The 13125-nt window shown below is 40.8% G+C and overlaps 1 protein-coding gene across 1 annotated transcript in view; it reads left to right on the plus strand.

Annotated features, from left to right (window-relative positions):
* Window positions 1–11813, plus strand: part of Zdhhc20 (zinc finger DHHC-type containing 20) — a 60860-nt gene extending 49047 nt beyond the window's left edge. Inside the window, exons 10-14 of the mRNA XM_026783282.1 lie at window positions 2547–2673; window positions 4376–4465; window positions 5885–6000; window positions 7316–7392; window positions 8306–11813. Coding sequence (XP_026639083.1) covers window positions 2547–2673; window positions 4376–4465; window positions 5885–6000; window positions 7316–7353 — 371 coding nt within the window. The 3' untranslated portion in view covers window positions 7354–7392; window positions 8306–11813. The remainder of the gene's footprint in view (window positions 1–2546; window positions 2674–4375; window positions 4466–5884; window positions 6001–7315; window positions 7393–8305) is intronic.
* Window positions 11814–13125: the final 1312 nt, after the last annotated feature.

Genomic DNA, 13125 nt, shown 5'->3' on the forward strand with positions numbered 1-13125 from the left:
GAAACCCTGTCTCTAAAAACCAAAAAAAAAAAAAAAATAATAATAATAATAATAATAATATTCCACAACAAAGGTGTTCAAGAATGGTAGGACTGGGTTTTGTGGTGTGTGCCCATTCTTCCGCAGTCAGGAGGCTAAGGCAGGGTTACAAGTGTGAGACCAGCTTAGGGTCTAACGAGACACTCTGGAGGCCCTGCTCACACTAAACTGTCATGCCAGCTCCCTGCCGTGTCCACATGCATCCAAAGCCTGTGTGTTTGCCAGAATTGGAAGGAAACAACTTTTAATATAGAGAATTAAGAGATTTGAGAACACATTTTAGTTACTATATTTGAATTATATGGTCTTGATTATTTTTTTTAAGATTTATTTATTATGTATAAAGTGTTCTTTCTGCATGTATGCCTGCAGGCCAGAAGAGGGCACCAGATCTCATAACAGATGGTTGTGAGCCACCATGTGGTTCCTGGAAATTGAATTCAGGTCCTCTGGAAGAGCAGGCAGTGCTCTTAACCATAGAACCATCTCTCCAGCCCTATGGTCTTGTTTCTTATTGGGCTGTGTGAATTATGTGACTTCCAGTATAAGGGTTTTTCTTCTTCCTTGCCAGCTCACCTTTCACTGTTAAGTACTTCAGGTCCATTATGATTTACTTTTTCCATATAAATAAAATTCTCTGTGTCTGTTAAGTTATTTGTTCTCTTTACAGAAGTGCTCTTACCCTAGAACTGACAACAATGTGACCTGTTTGCAAAGCCCTATCCTAAAAGACCTCTTTAAAAAACAAACAAACAATATATAGAAATATAGAAAACCAGAATTGACCCCTGTCTATAACTCCAGTTTCAGGGGTCTCCATGCCTCCTCTAGCCTCTGAGTGTGAGACACACGTATGGTGTACATACATGCGTTCAGGCAAACACCTTTACATATTAAATAGCAAAACTGAAGAATTCATTCAATAATGATAAATGTGGTATTGGTAGGTCAATTTTCCCAACTGGTTCTGACCACCTAGGTCTAAGGAGCAACCTTGTCATAGATGGGATGTGAACACTTGAATCTATTTCTCACATAGCTTGTTTCTTCCGTGTGGCGTTGAGCCCCTGTGTGTAAAAGAACAATGGAGTACCTCAGCTGGGTCAGCTTGAAGGAAGCAGAATCAGGATTTGATTTTGCACTGTGTTTGCAGAGGTCTCTGTCCATGTTCAGCTCCTGTGCTGTGTGCTGTGGGGACCCATGTGCGCTGATAGGGAGCGTGTGCGGCCAGAAAGCTGCTGACCCAATGGCAGCCAAGGAGGAACAGGGGCGAGGGAGAGAGAGGACACCTTAAGGTCCCATTAAATTCTTAAGGACGTTACCCTTCCCTCCAGGACCTACTGCTTCCTTGCTTCCACTGCCCTCAGGTAGTGCCATCAACTAGGGCCGCCCTTGAACACAGTTCAGGTTCAGACCGTAGGCCGTGCCTCTTGGCCTCCTACTGTCCTCCTTAAATAATTTTTGCCACATTATTTTTACCAGTGAAACCATTTTATATCATGACTTATCATGTGCACATATATTTACAAATACATCGATAAACAGTATTTCAGAGCATATCATTAATTCCAGTCCTATGTAATGTGGTCTGATATTTTGGACAGTCTAGTTCAGCCAATCAGATGCTCCTGTGGCCATGCTTTGGAAACCCTGTAGCCTTCGCATACCACTTCCTTTACTATCTCAACCCCCACACCCTGTCCTCCTGCCGGCCTGTGGTTTCTTCCTGTGAGGGTACTTTATTCTCTGTGCCCCTCTGCCTGTCTTCCTAACTCACCTACCCAGATTTCACTGCGTTCCAGTGTCCACCTGAAGCCAGTATTTTAAATGGAGAAGTGTGTTTATATCCCTTTGATGTTGGACAATCTTCGTCACAGTCACACTTGGAGTCTTTAATCGTGTGAAACTGAAAAGCCTCTAAAAATGCATCTTATTGTTCACTTCTCCCTTCTCTCCGATAGGGTCTTGCACAACATAGGCTGCTCTAAGATTCTTACATGTCTAGAGCCGCCAGCCAGCAGTGGTGCACACCTTTATTCCCAGCACTCAGGCAGACTCTGGCAGATCCCTTTGAGTTCAAGGCCAGGCTGGTCTACATGATGAGTTCTAGGACAGCCAGAGCTACACAGAAAAACCCTATCTCAAAATAGTAAATGAAAGTGATATTAGATAATTATTTGGGCCTATCATTTTAGAGGGTCGAAATAAAAATACTCTGTCTCCAAGTAAGTCTGAAATTTCTCTTTTTTAAAGTAGAGTTTAGTTGACATAATGATTGTGTGTTTGCTGAGGTAACACTTCAGTATAGGTCAGATCGGCTAATTAGGACGTCTTCACCTCAGTGATTGTCATCCCTTTTATCCTTTGTGACAGTTGTGTTCATAGCTGGCCATGGCATAGCCGTAGGCAAGAAAATTAATATTTTCCATTCCCTCTATAATTTTTAAATAGATAAAATTTATTCATGTGTATATACATATTTGTGTTTGTTTCTTTTTTTTTTAAAGAGTCTTTCCGCGCACCTATGTTTTCGTATGGAATAGATGGAAACGGGTTTTCTCTTGGATGTAGTAAAAATTGGAGACAAGTCTTTGGTGACGAGAAGAAGTACTGGCTAGTTCCAGTATTTTCCAGGTAAGTTACAGAGTGTAGGAATCAGTGGTAGCCTCTGCCTCTGGCTAAATAGCTTAAGATTCAGAGATTGTTTTTAAAGGACTTTAAAATGAAAATTCAAAATATCTTGAACATACATAAAATAAAGTAAGAGTACACATTTGAATGGGAAGAAGAAAAATAAAAATGACTCGAGCTCTTCAAAGTAAAAATAAATCACTTTTAGAAACATAAAAATATTTTCATAGATTATGACACAGGAGTGTTGTATTCTCTCTCTCTCTCTCTCTCTCTCTCTCTCTCTCAAGAGTCTCACTTTGCTTTCTCTTGGTTGTATTTTCTTAATTCTGTTCACATTACCTGTTATTTTCCATTGTCAATAACTTCCAATTAAACATGGTTGTTTTGAATGCTAGATAGCCCACAGTCTAGATTTTATGTCTCTCTTTATAACTGATAGGTTTGGTTTTGACACACTGTTAGGTTTTTTAGGCTTCACAATAGTCTTTTTGATGTTTGTTTTAAGCCTTACAAGGTTGGATCAAGAGTAGCATTTTCTTTAAGGCTAAGTCTAGCACTACTAAAGGTGGAATCTCAATTGAGAGAGTTTTCCCTGTTGGCTGGTCAGATGGGAATGCTGTCCAGTGTTGCAGAGCTTGGACTTGTTCACTGTAAGGTTTCCAGCTGTTTTTCTCAGTTTGCCTTCACAGGCTAGTATCAGTCAGATGTGGTAACAGTTCTTCGCATATTTCTATAGCCATTTCTCCTCTGTCTTTTAGCTTCAAGCCATCTCAGCTTCCCAAAGCTTCTCTGTTGCCTTTATTCAGTGAGACTACTTTGCTTACATTTACTCCATTCCTAGGCTTTAGCAGATGTCTGGGGCTTGTTATGCTTTAAAATGGAATTTTCTAAAATTTATGTGTATGAGAGTTTTGCCTGTACATATATATGTGTGCTACATGTATGCCTGATGCCAGGGGAGGCAAAAAGTGGGCTCTAGATGCCCCGAGACTGTTGTGAGCCACCATGTGTGTGCTAGGAAAGGAGCCTGGGTCCTCTGCAAGAGCAGCAAGTGTTCTTACCTGCCTCATATCTACTCTCCTGCCCTATACTGTCTGTTTGTGATTGTTGATGACGACATGTCAAATTTACAGCCACTCTGTCTCTACCAGAGGTGATGAGTGTCTCTGCTGTACACAGTTCTGATGGCTCAGGAGTGTGAAGACAGCAGAACATGCTGGGTTCTTTGTACAACCATAAGCTCGCAGGGGGAGCTTGTCTTTTTGTTCACTGGTATACTGTACTTCAAGGTGTTGAGCAGCTCTTTGGTTGGCTGATTGGTTTTTTCAGTACCTGAGAACAGGGACTACCTGTGAGCTCAGCACTGAGCTGTCCCTGGAGTGCCAGCTCTTCTCACAGTGCTGTTGGACTTTCATGGATTTCCATTGCAATTTCAGTTTGAGAGTGGATGATGTTACCAGTGATGGTGAAGGTGGCTGGTATGCAGACAACTGAATAGCTGTCTGGGCTAAGGACTAAGAGGGTGACATTGTTTCTAAGTACGTGTGAGTAGCAAGAGAAAAGACTGTCAGCAGTGGAGGCAGGAGCTTCCAAACTTAGACTTGATAAGCTTTAGTTCTACCGTGACCCTGAAAAAGGGATGTTAAACTTGACCATTGTTATTAAATCAGTACTCAGATAATTGTTGTTCCTCATCATACAGCTTGGGTGATGGCTGCAGCTTTCCAACTCGCCTTGTGGGAATGGATCCGGAACAAGCTTCTGTTGCAAACCAGAGTGAATATGCCAGAAGGTGTGTTCCTTGTTCCTGAGTTTTTCAGTATTCATTTTAAAATAGTCTGATGCCTGTTCTGTGTGAATGATGCATGCACAAACAGTCACACTCCAAGAAACAGACAGAAAAAGAAAAATTCTATCTCCGTTCTCTTTCTAATGGAGGAGCAGTGTGTGTTAGGTGCCTGCTCTTCCACACTTTACATGCAAACCAGAACACCGGGAGTAGCAGAGCATGTCGATAGTTAGGACAGCACAGATGCATGCAGCTTCATGTCTGGGGAACCTAGTAAGCAAGTAAATATGCTCTGTCTTCATCCTCTTGAAATGAAAATCCCTTTCAAGACTTGATTATATTGGCTTATACCAAGTTGTATTTTTTCAAAGAAAATTTTAAAAGCACTGTCATTATTCTAATAACCCTTAATTAGGTTTTAATTACAATGTCAGGATAATTAATGAGAATTTGAAAGTACCAATAGATTCTTATTTATCTTAAAAGAAATTTCTTAACATAATTGCACACCAAGAAAACTGATTCATAAGTTTATATTTCTCTCAACACACATACAAAAAAAGGTACCCAGGCATGGTAGTGCACGCCTTTAACCCCAGCACTTGGGAGGCAGAGGGACAGGCAGATCTTTGTTAGTTTGAGGCCAGCCTGGTCTGCAGAGTGAGATAGCCAGGGCTCTTACAGAGAAAGCCTGTCTTGGTTAAAAAAGAAGGTGAAAAGGACTTTAAGCTCCAGACTAGCATGTTGATGTCAGCAGACAGGCCTCCACACTGCATCGAAAGCCTTTGACCCTTCAGCTCTAGCCCTTACTGCCGTTCTAACAAGTCACTCAGGCAAGTCTGTTTCCTTTCCCTGGGTTCCCGAGAGGGGGAGATAGTATGTAGCACCCAGCGTAGTGTCTGGCCCATAAGAAGTACTTGGCAATCTCTCTCCCTTTTCCTCCTTTCTTCCTCCTTTCCCTTCCTCCCTGGTTCTCTTAGTTAGAAAAATAAGTCTACGATAAATTACTGAATCATTTTTTCCCCTTAGATCTAAACTGCAGAGGTAGAAAGCAGAGAACTGGGAGATGACAGGTAACTTTTGTACTGGCCACAGACATAGCTCTCCACCTGTCCTATGCTACCACAGCTCCCGATTAACAAGTGTTGACAGCCCTTTCCCACTGGCCCCTGAAACTGTTTCTTAGTCTAACTGGTTTCTTTGGCAGTGTTGGAATATACACTTGGGGCCCAGAGAGCCGTTTGACTGGGGGGTGGGGGTAGTGGGCATTTTTCTCTTGGAGATAGCCTTTTCAGAGTGCTAAGATCTCATGAGTTGCCCTCACATATTTCAGAAAAGAAATACTAATTTGCTGCTTATTAATTATTAAGTATCCTTAATTGAGCATGAAAGTATTCACTGAATTGTCTGCTCCTTTTTCAGTATTGGCTCAAATCAACCTTTTCCTATCAAACCACTTAGTGAATCAAAAAACCGTTTGTTGGACAGTGAATCTCAGTGGCTAGAGAATGGAGCTGAAGAAGGAGTCACCAGATCAGGTAATCTCACCTGGTTCAGATGAAAATCACCAGATTAAACAAAACTGAATGAAACCAAAATGGAGTGATATTTGCAGTACTAGAATGTAGGTTGTCTGCTGAGATGTCACCCACATGAGCTGTCAGTGCTGTTGACGCGTCCATGAGGGCGGCACAGCATGGTGACCGAGTCAGGTGGGCTGTTCCCAGCCACACATTTCTTTACCCAGGTACAGAAAGTTGGCTAATCTGAATGATATTTTAAGAATTTGGTTTTGGTTTTGGTTTTTGAGACAGGGTTTCTCTGTGGCTTTGGGACCTGTCTTGGAACTTACTCTGTAGACCAGACTGGCCCCAAACTCACAGAGATCCACCTGCCTCTGTCTCCCTAGTGCTGGGATTAAAGGCGTGCACCACCACCACCTGGTTTAAGAACTTTTTTTAGTGTTCCAGGTTATATTTAATTGAGAACAATTTTGAAAAGCATTGTACTCAACTGGGTATGGGCACACAGCTGTAATTTTAGCCTTTGGGAGGCTGAGGCAGAGGAGTCAAGTTCTGTGCTAGACTAGGCTCCTTGTGAAACCTCTCCGGAGGGTGTCGTGAGCTTTGTACTCTTTAAAGAGTGGCATGGACAAAGTCTTAGCCTTTCTGAATGACCAATCCGTGACTGGAACAGCTGCTGAGGCTGAGTGGATTTCTGATCAGAAATGGGTTTCCAGTACCATCTGACCACTTCACGAATGTCACTACCCTCAGTTCTATCTCAGGCTATCACAGGAGCTTTCTGAGTCCAGTGTCAGTAACCTGGTGATCATAGGAAAACAGTTGGAGCTATTCAGATCAGTTCATAGGAAATCCAGGAAGTACCCTGTGACCTGGTCTGAATAGCTCTGGTCTTTGAGAAGCATTTAGAACCTCTTTGCCCTTACCAGTCATGCTAACACATCCTTGTATTCTAGTACTTAGAAGCTGAAGTACGAGGGGCCAGCTTAGACCACAGAGTGAGACTCTGTATCAAAAATGTCATAAATAAATGAAGGGCCTTAGGGTCTTTAAGATTATTCAGCTCCTAGGTAAGGTAATGGAGAGATGTGTTTCATGCACGTCTTAATTACTGCTGCTTAACATCTAAACCCGGTGCCATGTTCACGAGGTGAATATAAGACCTGACGAATTCTCTTAACGCGCTGCGCTCACTCCTGCCTTCTACACAGAGGCAGACGGTTGTCGTTAAGCCTTCAATATTCACATAACTTACTTTAATGTAATTAACAAATCCATTCAGCAGAAACTTAATACTTCTTTCATCTTATAATTAATTATATGTTTGCAGGGACAAATAACCATGTTACAGTGGCAATAGAAAATTGAGTACTACTTGTTTATAACTAACCATTTGATGAGTGCAAGGTAAGATGCTATACAGGTAATTTCCTTCAGCAAAATGTAGTTTATTTGCATATTTCATCTCAAAACAGTTTGTAATTTTTTTCAACTATATCACCCAAATCAAGCTGTTCTGTCCTACGACTGGAGTATGCATTCTGCCAGAGTCTCATTTTCCTTATCTAACACAATGTTAACGAACCATTTGCTGGTAGATTAATGAAACTAATTGAATACAGTACCTTACTAGTTAGTTTAATGAACAAAGGGTGCTCACTATTGAAGTTTGATCAAGTGAAGATTGACTAAAGGTAGACAAAGGGCTTCCAGGTTCGTTAATGTTAGTTCTGTAAGACACAACAAAGCATTGTCTCAAACCTATGGCCTAGTGTCCGCTTTCTTTCCTGACTACTTTTGTTTTTCCAGAGGATCTTATCTGGGGTCTTGTCAAGTGGAGCACCTGCATCCTTCCCTCCAGGTTTATCATGAGGTCAGGGCTTTGCAGAGGACTTGGAGCCTATGCAGTTAGAGGCAGGGCTCAAGACCTAGAACAACATGAGATCCAGGCTCCTGATGCAGGGGTTCCAAGCCTCCATTGAGCCAAATAGGCCACACTGTGAAGAGCTAGCTGCAGGGTCTGCATTTATGGCACTGCACCATACGGTGTTATTGTGTAGTTGGGGAAACCCCCACTAGAGTTTCTCTAGCAGTATGTGCATGCATATGAGAGAGACTGACTCCTGGATGGTGTCTATGCGGGCAGGCAGGATGGTGTCTACGCGGGCAGGCAGGGTACCTCCTCCACTGTTTACAAAAGCCTGTGTTATTATAGAATTGAAGACTTTGGTTCCTAACTTGTTAGTCTATAGGGCATTACTAAATATCTAAGGAAATAGGAAAATTGGCTTCTAACTAATAATTGTTTCTGTTTTTATAGGTATATAAAAACACATTTTGGACTATTTTCAGTTTTATTTGCAAGAAAATGATGGATGGAGTGAAATAATGGAAGTATAACAGAAGATATATTTTTAAAGGAAGTATTTGTACAGTTTGCTGGACCCACGGGAGCACTACAGAGCAGAAAGATGCCTTAACTTTCAGTGTCCATTTGTGCAGCATTCCTCACAGCTCCTTTGAAATAACACCTGTCTTGAGATGCTATCCTCACATGTTAACATGGCATTTGTATTTTTTAACACCCGAGTTTAAACAATAGAGTTATTTCTTAGTATCTACATAGATTTCCACCCTAAAAAACTAAAAAGTTGTCTCCAGTGGTGAAGTGAGTCTAGGGCAAATGGTGTCTAAAAATGATACCCAAATCACTGATTCTTGTGCTGTTTAAGGGAAGAAAATACTGCTTTTTTATTAGATGTTTACTAATTTATAATTGCTGTTTTATACTTTTCAATATTTTAATAAAGACTTTCTATTATTGGCTATGAAATAACACTCAGAAGGATTCAGATAAATAAACATAATCATATAGAACATTGAAGACATTGATATAATTCAGCAAAGGTTTAGTTGGGAGCAACTGTAATCCCAGCACTCAGGAGACTGAGGCCAGATCGCTGTGAGTTTGAGTCTTGCCTAGGTTACATAGGGACTGTATCCAAAGAGTGGAGTAAAGGAGCATTCTCTCAGCTGTGTGGTGTAGTGTGTGCCTGAGGCTCAGGAAACGTGGTAGTAAGAGAAATCTTTGGGTGCTCTCTGTTTATTCATTATTGTAAGTGAATTTTCAGGGGAATTTATATTGGCATGGAAGCACAGAGGTGCACATAGTATACAGAGATTGACAGTATGAATAAGTGGAAGTAACTAAAGAAAAGAGTGGTAGAAGGAACATTTTATTTTAAACAGTGAAACAAATTCTCAGCCCTAGAAGTATGTAAGCTACAAAATGTTACTGAACAGACATTCAGTTTAGGTCATCTCTAAGAATTTCTGTGGTCCTTTCCAGTCATCTTACAGAGGCTTAAACAGTGACTGAAAGTGCACTTCAGAGGAAGCTGAAACAAAACAGTTCCCAGTCTTGGGCTGATGAAATGTTTCAGTGGATAAAGGCACTTACTCCTAAGCCTGAGACCAGCCGCATGCTGGAAGGAGAGAACAGCCCCGCATGTCCTCTGACAGTCACGTGTGAACTGTGGTGCACACAGACTATTTTTTAAATTCTCAGTCTCTGGACTCACATGTGAAGTCTTAAGTGTGACTCCCTGACAGTCACCTGCCAGCTTTAACAGGAACAGTTGTGTTAGGAGACCATTCCAGTGTCCTATAGAAATGTTCTCAGTTCATACTGTTATCAGAGGAACAAACCTGAAAATGATGGCTTACAGTAGACCAGCAGAGAGAAGTGTCACTCGGATGTGCAGGTGTCAGGGCTACACAGTGTCTGTACAGGGGCTGCGGAGGAGAGGGTATCCTGAGTGAACTCAACTACCGGACTCCCAGGATTCCCCAGTGTTGAAGTTCGTTTACCCACCAGTTAGCTCTGGTCTTCTCTGTATACCAAACATACTAAAGATAGCGCTATGATTTCCCCATCCTACACAAATCAAGACACCTGCTGTTCCAGCTTTGTAATTTTGGGAATTGATTGGATTCTCATTGATTGCACTAATTCTGTATCTTAAGAAACTTCCCCTTTGGGCCAGAGAAGTAAGTTCGCTTTAAACTTTGGTTTAAAATGTTATGTAGCATGAATTTCTCTTTGTTTCAACTCTTTATTGTTAACAATTTTGATTCTCAAAAAACAGAATGAATTAAGAGATAAAAATTACCGCTTACACACTGGCAGCTTCAACACTTGGGAGCCTGAGGCAGGAAGGTCAGGTTCATGCCAGGTTTGTGGCGAGTTAAGAAGTAGCCTGTGCTTCATGAGACCAGGAGAGAGAGAGAGCGCACCACCCAAAATTACAACCTCAGATTGATAGTGGCATGCTGCTTTCAGAAGTATCCTGGTCCTTCTGTTCTCTTTTCAGATCAAGGGATTTGCATGCTCCTGGCACAGGTTGCCCCTTTAATGCACTATTGTGTAGAGGTATCATCTTTTTGAGTTTTTACCATTTGTTTGTTAGCATAGTAGACTATTTTTTTTTTTTTTTTTAGTTTTTGGTCTTGGTAGCCTCTATAGCCAGCATTTTGTCATGGTCTAAAATATTTACCTGGTTTTTCTTGTATTTTGTTTTGTTTTCAGAGTTCTGGGGAATCAAACCCCAGGGCCTTGTGCATACTAGGGAAGTCCTCTGCCACTGGTTCAGGCTGAATCTGTTCATACCTACCAGTGGCTGTTTATAAGGGGCAGCAGGTGACGGGGAGTCAGGGAAGGCTGACTTCAGTATTTCAACTGGCTTCAAGTCTGCTGTCCGCTGGGAAGACCAGGTCAAAATTAAGCTTTGCCAAAATTTCAAACACTTGAACATTTGTGAAGAAAATGAAGTTGAATTTCAGGTCTTGCCCTTGCCATTAAAAACATTAGACAGGAGGCTTGGTTTATCCAGGTACAGAGGTACCTGATGTTCAGTACCTGCGGCACATGATCGTTGTCACTGTGCCAACCAAAGCAGCTGCAGTATACCAGCTATTGAAATGAACATGTTTACAGAGTTGTTTTCTCGTCACATAAGAATGATTTTTTAAAAACTTTTTACATAGTAGTTATGATTCAATGTGTTATGAGCATAACAGGTTAGCTTACATGTATGGTATTTACTTGAATTTTAATCTTTACAGAAAGCAGATTTTGACTGTTTACAGGAATGCTTGAGATGAGTCAAGAGATCTCCCGTTCTCTCTGAATCAAATCTCTATTAAAGGCTTAGTGTTAGAGCCTGTGTATTTGGGAAAGGCAGTAACTCAAAAATGCGCCTAGCTTACATCTCGTTCTACAAACTAGTACTTCTAGCCATGGATAAGTATTTTTAACTAATCTGATATTAAGACATATTTTTGCATTTCAGTCAAACTAATAAGAACATATGTAAACGTATAGATAAGATGTAAATCTGAAATTCATATTTCATATGATCTAAGCTGTATTTTTAAATTTAAAATACAATAGATATTCAGAAGGGTCCATATTTTTCTAATGACTTCACTGTTATTTTCTTGGGTTACATAAAGCAAGGAATCAGATTTGTATTAAGGGGCTCAGAAAGCTGTTAGTTCGTTACATTTGTGCAGGATACAGACAAGCCTGTGCCCATGCCAGAGAAAAGATGGCTACTAGTTAAGGTGATACTTAATATAGTTTATCTTACTTGTCTTTATCAAGTAGTTTAGCCTTGTATTTATTTCTCGTTTGTGTGAACCCCAACCATGACTGATGACTCTTTGCTCTGTATTTTGGATGGCCTAACCTACATTATATGTGTGCATTTTTCAACTTTTTTTTCAGCAATCATAATTACTTTATTAATAAACAGAAATGATATTGCCTTGTTTTGTAATGTTTTTGTTATCATTATAAAGTGATATTTGCCAAAGAGGAAATAATTTCATTTTGATCAGTGTAAAAATCTGTTAAAAGTATTGTTTATTTAATGCAGTGGTTCATCTGCCTTTCTAATGCTGCAGCCCTCTAACACAGTTCCTCTTGTGGTGACCCCCAACCATAAAATGATTTTTCATAACTATAATTTTGCTGCAGTTACGAATCGCAATGTAAATATCTGAGATTCAGGATATCTGATGTTTGACCCCCTAAAGAGGTCTTGGCCCACGCATGGGGTGAGGACCACTGGTTTAGAGAGCTTAGTGATTTCTGAGGACAGCTGGCTTCTGAGAGGCAAGTTACATTGTATTTCAGTTTTCTTCAGAACCTAAAAGGTTTAATTAGGCTTTTAACTGGACACAGGTTGTTTCACAGAGTACTTTAGGATCTTGCATACCTGCTAGATGTGTAAAATGGTTGAATTGTGGTTGTTAAATTACTGAATAATAGGTGTTGTCTTGACCATTAACATTTCAAGAGTATGTGTAAGAGCCAATAGAGAGAGGTTCACAGAGATGACCGCCTTTTCCTCTGGTTCAGTAAGTACACTGTCTGAGACCAGTCTTGGTGGTACGCATCTGTAATCCCAACACAGGAGGCAGAGGCAGGAGGATATCTGTGAGTTGAAGCTAGTCTGGTCTACATATCAAGTTCCAGGCAATCGAGGGATACATAGTTGAAACTGTCTCTAAACAACAGAACAGCACCATTAGGTGGTGTTCCAAACTCCACAAGGATAGTAACTAATAGCTCTTTGAAGCCACAGGATTTTATGGGTATTCTACAGTTCCATGATGTTAACTCTTTGAACTTTTGTCCATGACTCCCACCTTATAGGGTGTTTTTTTTTTGTTTGTTTGTTTGTGTTAAGGTGTATTTTGTGTGTGTGTGGGAAAGAAAGGGACTAGTGGTGCCCTGGATTTTGTGGAGCTAGAGTTAAAGGCAGTTGTGAGCCACTCGACATTCCTCTGGAGAGTAGGAAGCACTTCGAAGCACTGAAACAACTATAAAGCTTCTGAGTGTTACTTCTGCTCAGGGATCCACTCCAGGCTGCATTTAAACTCCATCACCTTTACCCCTGAGCTGCCTGGCTTCCATCACAGATTGACACCTTGGTTACCATAGTTTCTATTTTGCCGTGCTGGTTGTGTGACTCCAATCAACTCTAAATTCTTTTTTTTATATAATTTATTAGATTTTTTAAAATACCAATCCAGGCCGGGTGGTGGTGGCACACGCCTTTAATCCCAGCACTC

Source organism: Microtus ochrogaster, chromosome 17 (genome assembly GCF_000317375.1).
Source record: "Microtus ochrogaster isolate Prairie Vole_2 chromosome 17, MicOch1.0, whole genome shotgun sequence".
In the NCBI taxonomy this organism is placed as follows: Eukaryota; Metazoa; Chordata; class Mammalia; order Rodentia; family Cricetidae; genus Microtus; species Microtus ochrogaster.